The sequence below is a fragment of the Saccopteryx leptura genome, chromosome 3 (assembly GCF_036850995.1).
Source record: "Saccopteryx leptura isolate mSacLep1 chromosome 3, mSacLep1_pri_phased_curated, whole genome shotgun sequence".
Lineage (NCBI taxonomy): Eukaryota > Metazoa > Chordata > Mammalia > Chiroptera > Emballonuridae > Saccopteryx > Saccopteryx leptura.
The window spans coordinates 45,451,571-45,473,470 of NC_089505.1; the positions used below are offsets into that span (position 1 = coordinate 45,451,571).

Sequence of the window (21,900 nt, forward strand, 5' to 3'; positions counted from 1 at the left end):
TAAATTTTCTCTAAAAACAAATACAAATATCTACTTCTACAGGCTGTTGTGATGATTCAGTGAAATGGAATGACATAAAAAACACAGTATGGTGTGTTGTGAATAGAAGGTTCAACCAATGTCAGAGTTCTTCCTTCTCTTTCTCAAGAGCTAGTAGCTGGGTAGAGCCATTTTATAAATTTTTAAGAGTTTCTTTCTTTGGATCAGTGTTTTTTGGGTTAAGCAATGAAACTGTGAACGCCTCACATGAGACTTCACAAAATGTACAAAAATACTGTGTCATAAAGCGTTACTCAGGACACTCAGCTCCTGTGACCAACTCTGCCACTCTGAGCCTCCTGGTGTTCTCGCCCATTCCCTGCCCCGCACAGGTGCACCCTTTGCTGCCATTGTTCATCTTGCGGGACAGCTGCTCAGTTAGTAGGAACAGAGCCGGCTTCCATTACTTAGCCCTATGCTTACTGTGGGTTGGTACCAAGTCCTAAAACTGCTGTGGTCTGAAAAGTTTCAGACTTCTTATTGTCAGCAAAGACATAACTGGAAGGCCTTCAGTCTGTGGTTCTGTTAAAAAAAAAGACAACACTCAGTTACATCTTTTAAACCCAGTTTTTGCCCTCTTTTCGTGTTTCACGTGAAGAATAATGAGGATTGACTTCGAGGTGAGTGTAGGCCAATACAAATGACATCAACAAAACTTGGAATCTCAGACATAATAACTGGTAACCGAGCTGTTATTCCTTCCTTATCAATTGTATATTTTGTATTTTATTTTATCTGGATATGGTATTTGGAAACTAAAGATATAGAAACAGAATTAAGAAAAAGAAAAAATTCTCAATTAAAAATTATGGAAAAACTGTCTTATGTGTTTGGAATTCTGAAGAAAGTTTATACATTCTGATGGTAGGAAAAGGTTCTTCAGCTTCCTCTGGGCCATTGATTAGTCATTCCTTTCCTGACGGGCTGTGTTGTTGGCTCTATTCATTGCTGGGATGACTTTATAAGACTATGCTGTGTTCTGTGGCCAAACCATGTGAGAAAATGAAGATCAAGGGTAATGTGTGCGACAGAAGATGTTCTAGAATTCTGTCATTAAAATGATATATGAGCATCTAGAAATAGCACATACGGTGTCTCATATATTTACTATATTCACGGTTTTGCTCTTTCTTTTACAGAAAGGGTACTTCAGATGATTCACTGAGCCAGAATTTAATGTGGAAGAGGGCATTTAAGGGATCCTGTAGTAGCATATGCACGTGGAAGACCAAAAACCTAAAAGGAATATTTCAGTTCAGGGTAATAGCTGCAAATAATCTGGGATTTGGTGAATATAGTGGAACCAGCGAGAATATTTTATTAACTGGAGGTATGCTACCATGTCTGTATACACACTAACTTATTACACACATGTTCAGAGATAAAAATAGTATATTCTTAACATTAGCAATAAATTGGGTGGTTGTATAACTTAGCATCCATGCTACCGAATTATTCATTTCATCTGATATGCTCTTCTTAAAACATCAATATCATGGTCATTTTCCTCCTTAGTAATTATCAGCTACTCCTTAATGCCCATCTCATCCAGTCTATGCTCCTAGACAGACTTCCACAGCTATCCAAGAATCAGGTCTTTATCTAACCTTATTATCCTGTTCCTGGTACTCTCATCTTTTATTCAACAGACTTAAAACTATACTTTGTCCTTTTCCCAATATTTACACCTTCCACCGTGAATCCTATTTCAGTTTATGATGCATCATCTTTCTAGTCACATAGGCTACAATTCTCAGTACAGTATTGCTTTTCCCCTCTATACAGTCACTAGATTCTGTTGATTTACCATCTTGGTTTCTGTATGATGAATTCCCCTATTCCTATTTCCACTTCGGCTTTCCAAATTTAAGCTCTTGTTTCTTGCCTGTGCTCTTGGCTTACTCCCATGCTGACAGTTAATCTAGCCAAAGTGCAGATCTGTTAACCTCTCTCTGAAGTGCCCAAACTGGCTCTCCATTCACTGTCTTCAGGACCATGTACAAACTTTTGTGTGGCATTTAAGGCCTTCTGTGATTTGTCCTCCATTTGTGGTTCATTTTCCCCAGGATTTATCTCTATGCAGTAGCCAAATCAGACTGGTAAAAAGCGTCAGCCTGGAATGTGGGTCCCCACAACCTCCCATTCAACCCATTCCAAGGCATTTTCTTTCCCTCACTTTCTGTCAATAAAAATTCTTTTCATCCTTCAAGGCCTAACTTAAATGAATCCAACGTGATGCTTAACTGACCCTCCTTATGCCAAAAAAAAAAAAAAATTGCATTTTACTCATACAGCCCAGTATTCTATATAAAACTTTCATCATTATTTTTTTCCTTTTTTATCATAATTAGTCATCTGGATAAGAGTTCAGCAAATTTTTTGTTTTTAAAGAACCAAATAGTAAATATTTGAGGCTTTGCAGACTGCATCTGACCTCTGTAGCATGTTTTTCTTCTTTCCTTTTCTTTTTTTAATAGTACTTTAAAAATTATTCTTAGCTCATGGGCAGTACAGAATCAGGCTGTGGCCAGATTTAGCACACAGGCCATAGTTTTCCAAGCTCTGTCTACATGTTTATCTCTTCTACTCAACTGAAACTACCTAAGAGTAGGTACCATGTTTTCATGTCTATATTCCTCAGTCTATATTCCATGGATGAAGTGTGTGTAAGGATGTTATAGAGAAATAATAATCCTGACTATATCATATATAAAGACTGAGATTTCTTTGTCCCAAATTCATTCTAAAGATTATACATGTTTTCTTGGTCACTTTAAAATAGAAACCTGGGTGCGGACATCCCTATGATGTATTGGTGAACTGGCTCTTTGGGTGGAAAAAGTGTAAAAAAACATTGATTTTTATTTCCAGAGATATAAATACTCTCACCTAGCTAACTTTAAGCTCCCTAAAATGGTCCCTAAAATGTCATAGGAGCTAGTTCTGATGTGTCAGGCTGGGTCACCAGGACTATCTATTCTGTGAGTTAATTTATTTTTCTCATTTATTTCATTAGATGGTTTTTGGATACCAGAAACAAGCTTTATACTTACTGTTATACTTGGAATATTTCTGGTTGTTATAATTCCATTGACCTTTGGTAAGTAAAAATTTTTTTAAATAGGTAATAAATTATTTGCTTGATTATACTAATTGATGTATCTCTTAGTTTATTTAATCTCCCACATGAAATAAATTCATAAAATTTACAATATTACCTTTGGCTATACTTTTATCAGCATTATCTTTTGTGAATTGTTTTTCTGGATCTGGGAGTAACTATTTTATGAGCAATATATTATATTTACACTTTATGGCATACTTTAGATAAAACTACTTGGAAGAACACTGAACAGTGACTTTAACTTTTTTTAAAGTAGTATTTGTTTCTGATTGACTATGTAACAAGTGCTTTGTGGCTTATAGTTTAAAATAAATAAAATTTTCTCTGGGTACTTTTTTTAAAAGGGTAGGCTTACTGCGAGACCAGTGGCAATTGTTGGTTGCGGTACTTTGGTCTCCCGGTAGACAGCATGGTGTGGAGTGAGCAGGGCCCCTTATGCAGAAGATCCACTTCTAGCTTGTATGGTCCACTCTCACTTTCAGATGTCTGACTTGCTTATTTTAAATCCCTGCTTATTTACAAATGACCAAGAAAACAGAAGAATTAGATTAGGTAAATAGAAAACTGGCTACTCCCCACTATTTTTTTTTTTTTTTTTACTAATGTGCTAGTCCTAAGAGTCCTTTAATTTAAGATTTAATTTAATGATGAGAAAATACAGCGATAACTCCAAAAGGGTGGCCAGATATTGGGTCTGGCGAGCTATTAGAGTGATTGTACATCTGAGAGGCTCATTCCTATTGTTTCAGCATAAACATTGGTAGCACTCTCTTTCAGTCCCTTTGTTTTGGAATATAAGATATCTGGTCGCTCTATTATTATTTAATATTAAAAATACCTGATATGCCAAAACATTACAAGAAAAGCATGGTATTTACTAGAAAAGAACTCTCAAGTATGTATTCAGGAAATTGTTGCTTTTTATTTTTTCATAAGCAAGGAAAAGTGAGAAGAGAACATTTAAGGAAAAGTTATAAATGTGAAGCTGAAATATCTCAGGATAATGAAAGCCAGTTGTTTCACTAGGTGTTCTAAATCTTCATTTTTCCTCAAACCACTTGGAATCCTAAGCTATTGGAGAAAACATTGAAACTTGAATTCAGGTTCCTTTCCACAGATTCCACCCAGATAATACATGCAACTCTTTCAGCTAACTCGGAAAGCTAAAAATTTCAGCTGCCCCTGCCAAGATATTAACCTGTGGTTCCAGGGAGTCTAAGTATCGCACAGCTGATGCTTGTGTCACTAAGCCAGCCCCTCCAGAGCTGCGCGGACGACTGCAGTACATTTGGCAGTTGGCATATATAGGCTTAGTCGCTCGTCTGCTTTCCTCCTGGGAAGGAGTATTACGTGAAGAATCTTCCATCTGACCTTTGCTTTCCTACTTGTGCCTCACCATTGTTTAAACTCATAACTCTAGTGGATGAACATGAGATAATTTCAGACAACCTATTGTGCTTTCAAGACATCCTATGGATATCTGACTTTCAGGACGTAAAAGGTCTTTATTCTATTTGAGTACAGTTAAGCTAACCTGGTTGTTAAGGAGCAGTGCATGTGCTTTTAACAGTAGGGGTGTGTAAGTGCATGAGAAAAGACTGAATTATGAAAATAATGAAAAGTAGCAATTGTGTTAAAGTTTGTATTGTGCTAAGGGCTCTCATCAGTCATACTTATAAATATAAAATTGAAACAAGGGTTTAAAAATAAGCACTGACTGCCTTTGCTGGAGGGAGTAGTCATGTCTAACGTGTAGCGTTAGCCATGTGCTGGGAGCAGAGGGAAAGATAAAGCAGGGAAATGCAATTGCTGACCTCGGGAGCTTGCCATTTAAAGAGGAAGGTGAGAACTGCCTGTGTGAAAAGATAAATAGTAACATATGTGTTAATCAACAATTAAAGAAGGCAATGAATGGCACATGAAATACACAAGACGGTGACATAAAAGTGCTAAGAGCCACAATTAGTCTTGCAAGTTCAGAGATGAGAGATCAGTAGAGGTTGCAGAAGTCTCAGGAGATGTCACTGAAGGCGGGGACATTCACCTGGACCCATAGAAATGAAGAAGGTAGTGAGAGAGAGCATTGTAGGTTTGAGAAATTGCTTTAGCCAAAGTACGTAAGCTCTATCCCTGTGTAGGCCTGCAAATGGAATATCGCTTGAACAGAACTCTAACCTGTTGAATTCAGGAGCTCCTATGGAATAAAGTTCAAATGTTTGTGATCTAACAAAGCATAGTTGCTGTCTTCAGCTTCTGAGATAATATTCCAGGATAGATAGATGATCATTGACATCAGTGTGTTCTAGTCTTCAAAAATATCATTGTTTTATGATGATAAAAATAGTATTTGCTTCTTGTATGAAGAACCAATACAAATCACCCATGATTTCACAACTAGGGAGGACTACTGCTAACCTTGGGTGTGTTTCATTCCAGTAGTGTTTCTGTATATTTGAATATGTATATATGAACAACAGAGGATATATACTCTTGTAATCTGCATTTAGAAAAAGCATGCCGTTGTAGTCATTATATGGAAAGCACTCCCCAGTCTACTGAGGAGTATAACCTGGACACATCTGGACTCAAGTGAATTTGTTTCACTAAAAATTGTTATGCAAGTGTGTTTTGGTCTGACTTTGGTTTATTGGTGATTTTGAAAAATAAATTCTAACATTAAGATACTTCAACTCGTTTATAACAGCAATAAGAAATATATTAAATTTTACTCTGATGTAAGATGAAAAGTGAGGAAGTGTAAGCTGTGCTTTTCCTATGGCTTTGTACCTAGATTTAATTAGCTTTTTATTATTATTATGCACATATTTTTCAATCAAATTTTGTTATTTTACCAATGGTGTTCTTACAGATAAATACTTAAAAGATGTGTTGTTAACAAATCCTGAAGAGAAAATGAAGCAATTATGTAAATTATGTCCTTTTTTCTTTACAGTGTGGCATAGAAGATTCAAGAATCGAAAAGTTCCCAAGGAAGGGCCGACAGTCCCCATAAGCGAAGACAAGGAGCTGGCCGAGCTGCGAGGCCGGGCAGCGGTGGTAGGACTGGCTAATGGCTGCTCTGCAGTACGGTGCGTACCTGGGGCCAGAGTCATGGGGCCCCTAGGCGAGGACCAGCAGAACTACCGAGTTTCCGCCCACAATCCTGCCTTAATGATCAATAACACACCCTTCCACTCTCAAATGTGAGCTGGGGTAGGTGGGAAATGATGTGGTTATCCTATCCTAAGGAAAAACAAGCAAAAAATCAGCTTGTTTCCCAGTGTTTTGCCACATAGTTCAAAAGTAAATGAGAGAAAGAGATAAATACTTCATTGAAAAGAGTAGATGGTACCATGATTGGTTCAGCCTAAGACACCTGGAAGAGAGGAATTTCAAGACTTTTGTGTGTGTGCTATTATTCAGTCTAGATGAGTTTTGAACGTCTGTTGTCATTATAACTAAAGAAAGTATTTAAATGTCCTTTTACAAAAGATGCTGTATTATGGTCTATACCAAAAGGAATTATACAGTCCTAGGCCTTGAAATTTATAACTCAAGTCCTAAAAATGAAGGACTTGAAGTAGAAACAGAGGTGATCTGAATTAGCTATTCAGAGGTGACTTTTCCTTAAGAAAAACTCAGCACATCTGTGATTCAAGATTCTTTTTTGAAAACTCAAAGCAATTTAAAAGTAGATGAATTTTTTTTCCCTCAGAATATTTCAAGTGAGAAGCTTGGCTTTCTGAACATTAACTTAATGGGAATGGAGATTATTTTTTTTTGGTCATAGTAAATTTTGTTTTATATAGGACATCAGGTATGTGAAATAGTTAAAGTAAATCCAGATGTATTTCTTACTAATTTGCAATAGCTTTTTATACTAATTGCTAACCTGAAGAAATTAATAATTGATCACTGTGACAAAACAAGCTACAGCAAAAAGTCTTGAGGCAACTCATACACGGGCCTGAGTCTATCAAATTGAAGGTATGAGGAAGCAAAGGATGTGGTCTGTCTGGGTTTTAGCATAGGGAAGGAATATTCTGAATGGTGGAATTGGGAAGGAATAGGAACACAAAATTCCACATCAGTCTATCACATAGAATGTACTACAGTGTTGCAAAGCCATGAGATTTCTTTCTCATACTCTTTCGAACACTAACATCAACACTAACCTGCAAACCATATGAATTTTGGGAGGCCAAATATATTGTTATTTTCTAGTACTCTTCCAACCCAAGAGGAGATTGAAAGTCTTCCTGCCTTCCCTCGGGAAAAATTGACTCTGCGTGTCTTCTTGGGAAGTGGGGCCTTTGGAGAAGTGTATGAAGGGACAGCAGTAGACATCTTAGGAATTGGAAGTGGAGAAACCAAAGTAGCAGTAAAGGTAATATGGATCTTTATCCTTGCATGTCAGCACACTTACATGGATTTACATGGATACAACTAAAAATGAGTGATGCTAGCTGACAAGGGAACTGATGGAAGGTAGGAACCTCTTCACGATTACAGAAATTATGTTGTTTTCCTTTCATTTCCTACATAAGCTCTAAAATTAATAGTGACTTCTATGGTTACTGATTAGTGAGGACCCAACACTTTCCCCCTTCAAATACATGATAAGAGAAGTGGGGTTGTTAAACACATTCTCAGGGTTCAGGGTTCGAGGCAGTAGGACAGACTGTAAAGATTTTAGGCTCCTGGCCAGATTGTGTCAGTTACAACTGCCCCTCTGCCATTGCAGGGCAAAGGCTGCCGCACTCAGTATGGAAGTCAATGAATGCGCTTCTGACCCAGTTCAGTTTTATTTATGATAACTGAAGTTTGATTTTCATATAATTTTGATGGGTAATGACATAGTATTCTTTTTTAAAAAAACTTCTTTCAACCATTTAAAAATGTACATGCCGATTATACTTCAATGAAGCCAGAAAAAAAAACAAAAACCCAAAATTTTGTCACAAGTAATTTTAGATTACAAGCTGTACAAAAATAGGTGACAAGGTGAAACTGGATCACAGGCTGTATTTTGCTGACCTGTACTACACAATTATTCACCATGGTATATTTACTGTAGTTTTAAAGGAGCCCAGGCTAGCATCTCAGATATTTGTGAAACTGTCTTTGGATCAAGAGATGATGAATCCTTTATGTAATTGAGCAATATCTTGATTGTAACTTGTTAAGAATTTATTATTTTGGGGGCAGGCTGTACAACCAGAAAAGCTGACTCTCGACTGGTTTAAATAAGTGTTTCTATTTCTCATACAAGATGACTGCTGGCGTTAGTGCAGTGCTAGTAGTGTATCTGAAATTTTCTTGACTTTGTACATGTGTGTTGCTTCATGGTCCCAAATGGTTGCTAAATAACAGACATCAAATCTTTGTTCAGGCCAGAGCATTCATTCACTAGAGATGAGCCATATTTGCAAGGGGGGCTGGAGGGTTGCTGAACATGATTTTCATGATTACTTCAGACCAGTTGCTGGGACTGGGCACCTGGCCCCTAAGAAACAAATTAGGGTATTATTAGCAAGGAAGCCAGGGAAACAGATATTGAGTAGAAAACTATGAAAATTAAGAAATTAGCTTAAATGCCAAATTTGGCCTCTTTTTTAAATGTCTAGATTTTGGAGAGACTTTGTATAGATATTCCTAGATTTTTTTTATCTGTTAGATTTTTTTTGCTTAAATACTTTCAATAACAGGAGTATCTTTTGAATAGGTTTTCATAGCATATGTGTTATCCATGATCTGTTTCAAGCTTTCAGGGTGGATAGTACAAAGCAAAACAAAGATTGTCTTCATTAGTTCACTGAGGTCACAGAAATGTCTGCTATTCTGATTTTTGGCTGGTTTTTATGTTGCACAGACTCTGAAGAAGGGCTCCACAGACCAGGAGAAGATTGAATTCCTGAAAGAGGCATATCTGATGAGGTATCAGGGCAATTCTGAAATAATTTTCACTTAATATGGGTAGGAAGCTGATCGGTGGATTTTTAATGTTCAAAAGTCACTTGACAGAATAACTCATGCCCCAAATCAACGGAAATATTTCTGTAACTACAAATATTTTATAGAAGCCAGTCTTCCAAACCTGGGCACAGGAAGTCCTTGGGCACAAAGTCTTCCTTCCTTTTACCCTCAATAAGAGGTGCATTTTGTGAGTGACTTCTGAAACTGTTCAGCTTTAACCATGCTATATATGATAATGGTTAACTAGACCTAGTAAGAGAGAGAGTTCTCTTAAGTACAATGATGCCGATGAAAATAATCCCTTGTCTAGGTAAACCGGTCTTCAGCCTCAGAGTTGGCTGTTGGTCATGGAAACTGCTTAAAGACATCTTAATGGGAAGACTTAAGCAGTGGTCCCACTCTGTGGGTTCTAGTTATTAGATTGAGATTTTTCTTTTTTTTTTCTTTTTTTGTATTTTTCTGAAGCTGGAAACGGGGAGAGACAGTCAGACAGACTCCTGCATGCGCCCGACCGGGATCCACCCGGCACGCCCACCAGGGGGCGATGCTCTGCCCACCAGGGGGCAATGCTCTGCCCCTCCGGGGCGTCGCTCTGCCTCAACCAGAGCCACTCTAGCGCCTGGGGCAGAGGCCAAGGAGCCATCCCCAGCGCCCGGGCCATCTTTGCTCCAATGTGGGAGGGGAAGAGAGAGACAGAGAGGAAAGACAGGGGGGGGGGGGGGCCGGGGGGTGTGGAGAAGCAAATGGGCGCTTCTCCTATGTGCCCTGGCCGGAATCGAACCCGGGTCCCCCGCACGCCAGGCTGACGCTCTACCGCTGAGCCAACCGGCCAGGGCCGAGATTATTATTATTATTATTATTTTTTGACATCTTGAGAAAACAGTCATAGCCAAACCTGCTAGTCTGAATTCTCTAAGAAAGAAAGAATGACATTTCATACTTGTGATGACCAAAACATGATTTCAAATATCTTTTGAAGGCGAGAATTAGTTAAAAGTACTTTCTCTTCCAAAACACAAAATGCTTAATATAATATGATTTCTTCTAAGACTCACCCCATCGCATAGGCACTGGCCACTAGGGGTTGCCGTATTACCTCTGTAAGGCAAGAACACAGAGCAGCCCTTGGAAGAGGAGGCTTTCATTTAGCAGAGAAAAAAAACAGGGAGTTTTGATAGAAACTGTAGATAAGCAACTGCTCTAATCCCTAAAGGCCCTCAGCTAGGGCTCCTGTCGCTGTCATGTGATCCCGCCTGTCTCTCTCCACCTTTAGCAAGTTTAATCATCCCAACATTCTGAAGCAGCTTGGAGTTTGTCTGCTGAACGAACCCCAATACATTATCCTGGAACTGATGGAAGGAGGAGACCTCCTCACCTATTTGCGTAAAGCCCGGATGACAATGGTAGGTAGGAAATGGGATCTGCAGTATTGGCTTTGTAATGCAAATGTCCTGTAATTCATCTTCTTTAAATTCAACAGGCTGCAGTTTTGGCCAATGGAAGAACCTTAGAAGACATCCTTGGAAAGAATTCTTATATTTTCTTCTTGTTGGATTAGGACAATTAGCACCTGGGGCTAATTTTTGGCGTTTTTCTGATTATTTGCACCTGATTTCAGTATTTAACAGGAAAATAAGTTCCTCACTGCTAGAATCATGCTTTCTGGAGAACACAGATTGTGTGGAGGTGGAAAAGGCCCATCCTTCTCTGTCCTTAATCTGTATGTCTGTTTCTCCCAAATTGGTATTTCCTGCCCTTATGTCTTTACCGAGTACTAGACTATTATGTCCTCATGTAGTTGACATATCTATTTGGATTGTAACAGAGATCTCAAACTTATTCTAGGCAAAACAAAATTCTTGATTTCATACATTCTCCTCCATGCCATCCATCCAATTTATTCTGCTTTCTCTTTTCCTGCAACCATGCTGACAGGCCCCGTTGGCTCTGTCGCTCTGCCTGCAGGCCCAGTCAGTCCTTCCTCTGTTCTCGCTCCAGTACCTAGAGCAGTGCCTGGCACAATGGGGACACTGGAAATACGGTGCCAGGGGACAGCGGCTCCTAGGAGACCTACTTTAAACCTCAGATGAGAAACACATGAGACAAAACAAGTGACTAAAATTTTAATTTGTAGATTTAAAAGTTTGGCTTTTATTTCTATCAAAGTACACATTATATGGTGAAATAATTTAGATACATGACAAGGTTTATGTGAAAAAACAACAGGAGTTTTTCACTATCTCATGCCATGCTCTCTCTTTTCCCTGCACTCCAGGCTTCTACTGTTTCTCTGATGCTCCCCTCCCTGTTCCTGAATACCTGCTGCTGCTGCTGCTGCTGCACACTGGTTTTCAGCTTTGAGGGAATCTATTGACTGCCTACTATGAGAGATGAGGTCTTAACCCTCTTAGACTTACTCATGCACCAGCCTAATCCACACCAGCTCTACACACAGAAAAACTTTATTTCCTCTAGCCTTAGAATCACAATTTTCAGATAAATCAGTATTGCGGGTTTATATTACTATAAGTACTGAATTATCATTTACTGTTGAGGCACTCAAATGCTGACCATGTGTTTTTCTTAGGCCAGTTTAATGAGTGCACCTTCTTTTCCATTTGCTTAGTTCTCTCTATACCTAAGCTTCCTTACAGAATTGGAACATTTTTCTCAGTATGGTGAAATAGGTCAGATAATCCGTTCTGTCACAATTTGTTTCGTGGGCGCTTCCCTCCTGGGGCCAGGACTGGTGCTTGTCCTCTGGGCTCTCTACACAGCTGTCATCATAGGGGTTTCCTTCACGTCTGCCCTGGTAATTTCCATGTTGGACCTTTGTTTCCTCTGTTTTATGACTTCTTTGTTCTGTTTTAGAAAAGAGAAAGCATGCATAAGAGGCTAAATTGCCTTTTTTTTTTTTCCTCTCTCTTTCTTTCTGGGAAAATATCCTTCTTTATTCTTCTTTCACTCTGGATTAATAATTTGACTGATTCTAGGTTGAAAACCCTTTTTCCTCAAAGACAAATCCACAACATCTTTGTTTTCTAGCTTCTACGATTGCCTTTAAGAAGTCCTTTGTCCTTATGGCTCTCAATCTTAGCATCAGTGACCTGTGCTCTGCCCCTCCTCTTCGGAAAATTTTAGGAACCTCTCTTTATCTGTGTCACATTTTACCCATCTCAATACTCATCCTGGAAAACATCCTTCCCAATTCTGGAATTTTTTTTCATGTGATTTCTTTGATAACAAAAAAATCTCTTTGTTCCCTCTATTTCCTTGTTCTAGAAACCCTATTAGTTGGATAATAGACAGCTTTGGTTTACCATTTGATTTTATTCACTGCTCTCTCCTATTTTCCAACTCTTTGTCCTTGATTCTGGTAGATTTCTTAAACTTTTTTTTTTTTTCATTTTTCTGAAGCTGGAAACGGGGAGAGACAGTCAGACAAACTCCCGCATGCGCCCGACCGGGATCCACCCGGCACGCCCACCATGGGGCGATGCTCTGCCCACCAGGGGGCGATGCTCTGCCCATCCTGGGCGTCGCCATATTGCGACCAGAGCCACTCTAGCGCCTGGGGCAGAGGCCACAGAGCCATCCCCAGCGCCCGGGCCATCTTTGCTCCAATGGAGCCTTGGCTGCGGGAGGGGAAGAGAGAGACAGAGAGGAAAGTGCGGCGGAGGGGTGGAGAAGCAAATGGGCGCTTCTCCTGTGTGCCCTGGCCGGGAATCGAACCCGGGTCCTCCGCACGCTAGGCCGACGCTCTACCGCTGAGCCAACCGGCCAGGGCCTAAACTTTTTTATAGAGTTAAAAATTTTAATTTTATACAGACTCGTTCTTCTATTTTGACCACATCTTAAAATAATTATCTGTGTTTTTGTCATACATGCAAAATCTTCTCTTATTTTTCCCACTAATTATAGATTTTTAAGTAGTTAATTGGTTTCCTGCAATGCTGATTTCCTCCTTTCTTCTTTGTTCTGGGTTCTGTTTGTAATGTGTGATTTTCCCACATGTTTGGCCGTTTCTGGCTGGTCTTATATTTAATAGTGAGCCCTTCTTATTTCATAGCTGATTGGAACCTATGTGTCTATAGCAGCTTCCTTTTGGTTGTCAGGTAGGACCCAGCTGTTCTGTTGGGGGTTCCCTAATGACAGCATCTGATGTCTGCCCTGGCATGTGCCCAGCTGCACCAGAGAGGAAGCTGCTGCTCTCCTGTCTGGGCAGTAAAGCCTGAGACGACTCAGTTCCAAGAATCAGGAGGGAGAAGAGCCTGGAGGTCTCAAGGCTCAGTATGTGGATGCTTAGTTAATTTCTCCATTTTCAACACAATACCTAAGTATGTCTGGTATCTTTGAACTGGGTGTTGGTTGTTCTGGTTCAGTGTGTGTGTGAGTGTGTGTATGTGTGTGTGTGTCTCCTCCTCAGAGGAATACCTTCAGCTGCAGTGGGGAATTCTAGGACCTAGTTAGCTCTTAAAATAAACTTCTAAAATTTCTCTTGCTCTGAGTCCTGCCCCTGCCTCCAGCATTCAGAGATATTTGCTACCTCCAATTTCAGAGCCTTACCGGGTTTGACAGTAAGAACCAGCATTGTTCTGGTCTTCTCCCTCTGCAGGCCATCAGTTTTCCCCTCCCTTGGCTCTGCTAAACCTCCACTCACTCCTCCATCTGCTTTCCCGGTTCCAGCATGTTTTGTTGTTTTGGGTCTATTCTCCTGATCCATTTGCCCTGTGAGAGCATAAAAATTTCCCCTTGACTATCATTTTAGTAAGGTTTGGGAAGAGAGTAGAACTAAAAATGTATCAATCCCCCATCTTTAACAGAAAAAGTATCTGTCCTGACCAGGTGGTGGTGCAGTGGATAGAGCATTGCCCTGGGACACAAGGACCCACATTCGAAACCCTAAGTTTGCCAGTTTGAGAGCGGGCTCACCAGGCTTGAGTGTGGGGTTGCTGGTGTGAGCGTGCAATCATAGGCATGACCCTATGGTCGCTGGCTTGAGTCCAAAGGTTACTGGCTTGAAGCCCAAGGTTGCTAGCCTGAGCACAAGGTTGTTGGCTTACATCCAAGGTCATTAGCTTGAGCGAGGGGTCACTTGCTTGGGTGGAGCCCATCCCCATCAAGTCACATATTAGTGAACAACTAAAGTGCTGCAACTATGAGTTGATGCTTCTCTTCACTCTCCCTTCCTGTCTGTCTGTCTTTCTCTCTCTCTCTCTCTCTCACTTAAAAAGAAAAAGAAAAAAGAAAAGAAAGTTTATCTATAGATTTTTTAAAGTGTTTTTTGGAGGAGAGAGAAGAAGGTATAGGAGGACTGAAAGAAAACATGGATCTACTTTTCTAAACTATTCCTATGGATCCAAGGTCCTAATGGCCATAATGATTAGTTCTCAAGTGTATTCAGTTCTTCCCTTGCCTTTCCTGCTAGCTGCCCAGGACAGCTTCCAGGCGCCATCTTCCCTGCTCCATCATATAAGACAGGGAGCTTTCAGGTGCTCAGTATCAGCGTTAAGGCCTAGGGCCCTCAGCAGACTGCAAGGCTCTCAGCCCCCATCATGCTGAGTTGATCTGGACCAGCCATCTGTCCACAAAGAGTGCTCAGAGGCACATCCAGAAGAACCAGCATCAGCATCCTTTTCCCTATCCCTTTGCCAAAACTGTTAGTCCAGGCCTTCATTTCCAGGGTCTCAGTTTCTGCATCTATCATATAGATTATTAAATCAAGAACTTTCTCAGGCTACTATTAGCTTTCATATTCCAAGGTTGTATAAAGACAGAAAAAAAGTAAAAACGAGCAAACAAAACCAAGCTATCAAAATAATAGAAATACATATTCAGAAATTATTTAATTCATCAAATCTTTGCTGGATGTTTATTGTACACCTATGCAGACTATGGCTCTTAATTTCAAAAAAACTTGCCACATGGTAGGGAGGTAAGTCACATATAAATCACCCATTTGAGATGGAAAATGGGCGGGCCCATTAGAGTGGAGTAGAAAATATACTGCTAAAGCGCAGAGGAGAGGTGATTTCCACCTGAGGAATCTTTGTGGTAAGATTTTGTGGAGGAGAAACAAGCTAGGTGGGGTATAGAAAACTCTGAAGCTGTATCCACACGAGTTGTGGAAGGCTTTGACCAGGGATAGACCTGGACGCAGGTTCTAAACATCTGGAGGGTTTAGCAAGAGATAATAGATGGTAGCCCAGGGTAGCATCCATAGTCAAAGAAGCCCAACAAGGGCTGATGAGGTATCACAATAGGTTGGCACATGGGCTTTCAGGAGCAAGTGATATTAGAAGTCCAGCAGGCAGGCAGCATTCTGAAAATCTGTCAGCAGAGAACAGGAAGCTAGTCACCAGACTGAAGGTTCAGAAGCAGGATTTCCTGTGAAGACAGTCTTCACAAGTAGGGTGGGTTTGCCAAGAGCAGAGCAGAATTCCTTTCACAGAAGAACTAGAGAACCAGTTGGGATACCCAGAAGGAAGTCAGACACGGGCCGTGAGATTGGCACCTAGTGTGCTTGAACAGAACCGCAGGGGGCTGATTCTTGGGAGTAAGTTCTAGCCTAGTTTATCAGACCTAGGTGTGGTTGAATGAGACATGGCAACGTTGAGTCCCAGAACATCAGAATTCTTCCTACTTGAGAGACAAAACCTGAGCTTGCTGAGGGTGCAGAGGGAGCAGCACTCAAGGGTACCTGTCTCTGAGGAATTGAGGGGTTTCAAGGTTGGGAACCACTCTAGACGCTCAGTGTAGGATGTAGATAGCAATCAGGAATAAGGAAGAGATTCCAGGAAACAATGATAGCAAGAATATAGAAGAGAAATGCAGAGCAGTTGTCAAAGACTGCATGACCCAGTGTGAACAAAGCGCAGATTGTGAGAGGAGGGAAATAAATGGGAAATGAATGGACATGAAGAGAGACTGGTGCTGCCATGGAGGCTGTGCTCAGGAATCTGTAATGACTCCTACAGGCAGTGGGTCACCACCCGATGAGCTCATTAAAGCACAGGAGGCTGGAGACAGGGGAAGTCTGGGCTGAATCAGAGAAGAACGATAAAGACCTGAAGCAGGTTAAGTGCAGGGAAATGTCAGGGGACAGAGAGTATGTACCTGTAGTATCCAGGCAGGAAGTTTGATTTTTTTCCATATGGTACTATGTAAGAAAGCTGGCTTCTTTTTCATGTAGAAAGCACTGTAGCCAATATAGGCTCGATTTCTTTGTGCTGGCTTTTCTTGATGAGGGAGGGGACTAATCGGCAACCTTGAAATAGAGTCTGTGTTGCTAACAACTTATATGGGGCTCGTATGAGGAACAAGCCCATTGTCATGACTGACATTGGGCAATAATTGAACTCCTGAGTGCTGATTAAACTATCATTATTACTACTTATGAGAACAGCTATTGTTTATTGAGTGCCTTTTATATACCAGCCAGATTACATATTTTATCTCAAATCCTACAAAGTCAGGATTACAATTTCCATTTTACTTATAAGAAAGTTGCTGAGTGGCTAAAGCAAAGTGAGCACATTCACACAATGAATGGGTAAGTAGCAGAATTCGTTTCAAATCTTGGTCTGTCAGAAACACTATCCTGTTTCCAACCAAGGTCCCATATTACCTCTGCTTACTAAATGTAGTCTTATTTATTGATATGTTTGGGTGGAAAGCATATAAATGTTGTACTTTTCCTTTTTGGTTGAATTCTTGTAGCCATAACTAAATACTTACTTAAAACATTATGTATATGTGTGCACATGTGTGTACATGTAGCCTTTTATACACATGTACATGCGCATTTTGTGCAAACTGGAAAAAGGCTTGTAATCTTTCTTTTATTTCTTGCAGTTTCATGGTCCTTTACTCAACCTGGTTGACCTCGTAGACCTGTGTGTAGATATTTCAAAAGGCTGTGTCTACCTGGAGCAGCTCCACTTCATTCACAGGTACAGTAATATCCTGGGTCCGAGGTTCTTATGGATAGTGGCACAATAGCTGTCTGAAATTTGGATAAAACATAGAAAATAATTACATATTTTAATTCCTTCAGAATAGCAAAAATTTTGAAAAAATTCTGTCTTCTCTGCAAACCTACTAATATTACTTGTCTGATCCCTGGAACTTTATTATTAGTATTATTAAATATAGCTTCTGCCATAGGGATCTGGCAGCTCGGAATTGCCTTGTCTCCGTGAAAGACTACAGCAGTCCATCACGGAGAGTGAAAATTGGGGACTTTGGACTCGCAAGGGACATCTACAAAAATGATTACTATAGAAAGAGAGGAGAAGGCCTGCTCCCAGTTCGCTGGATGGCTCCCGAAAGTTTGATGGATGGAATCTTCACTACACAGTCTGATGTATGGTGAGCTTAATAGACCACAGAAATGTGGCACCACCATCCAATGTCAGAACCGAAAGTGATCTTGAAAGGTCTTCTAATCTGGTGTTAAGAAATGAAAGGTTGTAATTTGCCTTAAGCTGATGTGAAAGCTGGTGTCTAAGGTGGGCCTATTCCTGGGTCAGCTGTTTACACCATTTCCTCCATTCAGTGTGCTACTTTATGTTACCAGTATGCGTAAAATAGCTACATTTACTTCAGGTATTTTATTGCTTTCTGAAAGTGTAGAGACTTTGACTAATAGGATTGGTCCTTACAAATTAATATCTAAATATGTTTTTAAATGCCTATTACTTGGGGATGTTTGGTCATTAATTTATAAGTAGACTTTATGTCACAGATCTCAACAACATTAAGACACTGAGGTGATTTGGAAATCTCTCTATCTCTTTTTTTTTTTTTTAGTGAGAGAGATAGAGAGAGATGAGAAGCATCAAATTGCAGTCGCAGCACTTTAGTTGTTCATTGATTGTTTCCCATACGTGCCTTGATGGGGGAAGGGAAGGCTCCCGCCAAGCCAGTGACCCTTTGCTCAAGCCAACACTTGGGCTCAAGCCAGTGGCAATGTTGAAAATCCCATGCTCAAGCCCATGACCCCATGCTCAAGCTGGCACACCTGTGCTCAAGCGGGCAACCTTGAGGTTTTAAACCTGGAGCCTTAGGGCCCAGGTTGATGCTTTATCCACTGCACCACTACAGCCAGACTGGAAATCTCTTTATTATTTAGATAGGACCCCTAATTTTTCCTTGTTGACCACAAATTTTTGATGAGCGCTGCTCAAAATGAAAAGATTTGTTTAAAAACTTTTAAGCCCAAGACACAATTGGGTATAATATTGGTCTTCAGTGCTGTCAGTTTCCATTCCTGCTTTCCCTTTCCATGTTTACCAGCACTCACACTCAGGAGGATAAAGCTGAATGCTTTCTTGCTCACCCCTCAATATGCTGACTGCATGATGGAGGTCTGCAGTTCAGATTCAGCCAGAAAGGAGGAGCAAAGTGGGGCGTGTCTGTGTGTGTCCCCACTGAACCTTCTTAACACTTTTGAAAGGTTACTGTTAAGAAGTTGCTTGTTCTACTTTTTCTTGTGACCAGCTTGCTTTTCTGTCTCCCATTTGCCTTTAATAGAGCCAATCATTCCAGTCACAAAGTAGACCCCTGTAGTCCCAGGAATATTATGTTGGAGAAACTATTGTAAACATGATGTTTGTAATAAGTATAATTAAAGCAAACTCTCTAATATCCTTAGGTCTTTTGGGATTCTGATTTGGGAGATTTTAACTCTTGGTCATCAGCCTTATCCGGCTCATTCTAACCTTGATGTTTTAAATTACGTGCAAACAGGAGGGAGACTGGAACCACCGAGAAATTGTCCTGCTGATCTGTAAGTTATAATTATGTTAACATAAGCACTCAGAAATCAAAAGTATGTGCACATGCAATCCTATGTTTCACTGGTATGGTATTTCAAAATAAAAACTGGTATTTATATATTTGTATACTATAGAAAATATAAATTAATTATAACTCTTAAATGACTAAATACATGATATATAGTAATATATACACATGATATTTTATTTCATAAAAAAATTGGAGGAATAGAACATATTTATACTCCTGGCTAAGTGAATTCTAATAAATAAAAGATGTGCGTTTGTTTGTGGCGTGGTGTGTGTGTATGTGTGCGTATACCATTTTATTTTGAAAGATATGATTTGGCTAATATTTTAATCTAAAATTAAAGGATTCCACTAAGTATGAATAGATTGTTTAAAAGTTGTATTGCATTTGTTCATATAGCTGATATTGGGATATAGCACTAGTAAAAATTAATAAGTTGTTACCTATTTATGAACTTAACATGTAATGACTAAATATTAGTGATTCTATCAAATTGATCCTGGCCACTATTGAATTCTAATAAATTTTCTTGATCCTCAAAGAGTAGATGATTTTAATCTAATTTTAAAGAAAAAACGAGCCAATTTTTTTGCTGAATACTAGTCCACCTTCTCGTGAACAACCTCAGAAGAAATATTGTCTTGAAGTCTTTTCCCAAGAGGTATTTTACCCAAAAAAGTTTCTGAAAAAGCATGCAAGCAACAAACATAAATCTCTCTGTTATGTGCGTGATATCATAATAAGGATTATATGATATACAGAGGTGTTTAAAACAGGGTCATGGCTCTTCAGCATCTCAGAATAAAGACACACATGGAGCAGCTGGATACCAAGCCAACATGTAATAAAGTGCTAAACTATGTGGTACAGACAAGTGCAGAAGGAATTAGCAGCATGCGGATACACACTGTGATTGTACTGCCTTGACCATGCTGTGTTATTTAGAGGATTATTCAGACTGGAGCCAAAAGATGATTAATAACTGGGCACCTCAGTTGGATATTTTACTGGTGAATGTTTCTGTATTATTTAAATCTTCCAGCTAGAAGAAGATGTGAATCACTGCTTGTTTCTGAACCAGCTTTCACAGCCTCAGGGATACTTGCAGGGAGAATAGGTATACATATACCTGAACAAGTGCGGCAACAGTGCCTACAATATTCTTCAAATATTTGGGGGGAGAGGAGACATTTTCTCTAAGGTTTAAGAAATTGTACACAATTTGAAAACCTTTGATCTAGGGTTTGAGGGAAAACCCCCCAGCATACTTAACTATAAAATACATTTTTATTAAATAATTAGCAAACATCATTATTTTGCATCTTTTATGTATATATCAAGCACTCATAAAATTTCCCCAAAACTTTAATCACTTGTTTTGTTAGAATTATAATCTGGCATGTGTACTTTAGGAATTAATCACTGAGTTATACATTTTGATTGATGTGTTCATTAATATTGTTTGGGAAGGAAAGAGGTGGATAAATAATTATCTATTGTGGAGCAAAAAAAAATGTAGGTATGTTGAACTTTGCTCTAATCCAAACGTATCCAAATGCAACTAGAAAGAGGAGGAAGAATGAGTGCTTGGAAAGTGCTAGAAAAGCATTCCTGATTATAAGCAGGAAAAAATAATATTCTGCATATTTTTATCTTGATTATTCAGTTGGATACATTATTGCTCTAATTCTATAAAAATATGCTTTCCAAAATAAAACCAAACTTTCCATTGGTAGTTTTGAAGTTCATTTGAACATCAGTAATTAAAAAGTAAATATTACTGTCTCCCAGCCTTCCCTCCAAGTGCTAAGATCTCAGAGACCCAGGAAGGGTTAACTCATTGCTAACCAGGAAAACAAGCTGTGCTAAGAAATGGAGCTCTGAGCAGTGCCATTCAATCTAGCCATGGCCTTAAGTTGTCATGATAAAGATTAACTACTCTCCTTAGAGTACAGAGGGAAACTGATTTTTATTTGAAGCGGTTCTCTGAGATCACAGGCCCAGCTTAGAGGGTTGAAAGTCTGCACTGAGCCATGCTGCACCTTCTATTCACTGCTTAAATTCTCAGCACCTGGATGCACTCCGGGTCAGGTGAGCCCCTGGATGGCTGTGCTGTGCTCAGCTATTCACGGAATGCAGGCATTGAGAGCTTTCCCCCTTCTCCCCATTGCCTGGGATATATGGTGGAAGGCTCAGTCCATGGTATTCTCTTTAGCCTTCAGTTCACACAGCAACCACACCACTCTCAAGAAGAAAAAGGATCAAAGGGCAATCTACTTCAAGTGAGAGCTCTTTGGGGTTCTCTGACAGATGCATCACAGTGGCAATGGGAATTTCCGGAGAGTGTCTCAAATGGAGGGAGCAACAATGGGAGAGCATGAGGTTCACCATCTTATTTTCACCCCTTAAAAAAATAAGTGCACCTAGGTGCTAGTTGAGTCTGTCCAGGATTGGCATAATGAGTAAGGGCGTTCTTAAAATCAGTATTTTATGTGCTTTGTTTAAATACCTACAGAAACTCAGCCACGTATTAGTGAAAGATGCCATGGAGTTTCCATATGTTGAATTTGAATTACTTTATGAATCTGAGGCCTTTACTCAAAGACACTAAAAATGAATATGGTTAATGATTCATGTTATTTTGAAAAAAAAAAACGAGGCAAAGAAAAGTAAAGGGTTGGCATAGTCAATAAAAGAATTTGAACCTGAGCACTTAGCTGAGTGAGATATCTCAAATATAGTGAGTGTATGTCTGTGTAGAGCTGGAACAACCAGCCCAGGTAAATTTAACAACAAAGCAACTGTATTTTCATTTAATGTAATATGCTTGAATGTTTGTAATTGTAAGTTAGTACAAGTATCTAATGCATATTGAACTGTAGCAGGTGCCCATCTGTAAGCAAAAACCACTATGTCAAAGGAATAGTTGTTATTAATTTAACTGAAAGATG

General features: G+C 39.6%; 1 protein-coding gene across 2 annotated transcripts in view; it reads left to right on the top strand.

Moving 5' to 3' along the window:
* ROS1 (ROS proto-oncogene 1, receptor tyrosine kinase) overlaps positions 1 to 21,900 on the top strand; it is a 134,070-nt gene that overhangs the window by 97,312 nt on the left and 14,858 nt on the right. For both annotated transcript variants that reach the window (XM_066371796.1, XM_066371795.1), the window contains exons 34-42: positions 1,179 to 1,369; positions 3,056 to 3,139; positions 6,117 to 6,252; positions 7,388 to 7,550; positions 9,036 to 9,100; positions 10,413 to 10,542; positions 16,994 to 17,091; positions 17,306 to 17,509; positions 18,795 to 18,929. In XM_066371796.1, coding sequence (XP_066227893.1) covers positions 1,179 to 1,369; positions 3,056 to 3,139; positions 6,117 to 6,252; positions 7,388 to 7,550; positions 9,036 to 9,100; positions 10,413 to 10,542; positions 16,994 to 17,091; positions 17,306 to 17,509; positions 18,795 to 18,929 — 1,206 coding nt within the window. The remainder of the gene's footprint in view (positions 1 to 1,178; positions 1,370 to 3,055; positions 3,140 to 6,116; positions 6,253 to 7,387; positions 7,551 to 9,035; positions 9,101 to 10,412; positions 10,543 to 16,993; positions 17,092 to 17,305; positions 17,510 to 18,794; positions 18,930 to 21,900) is intronic.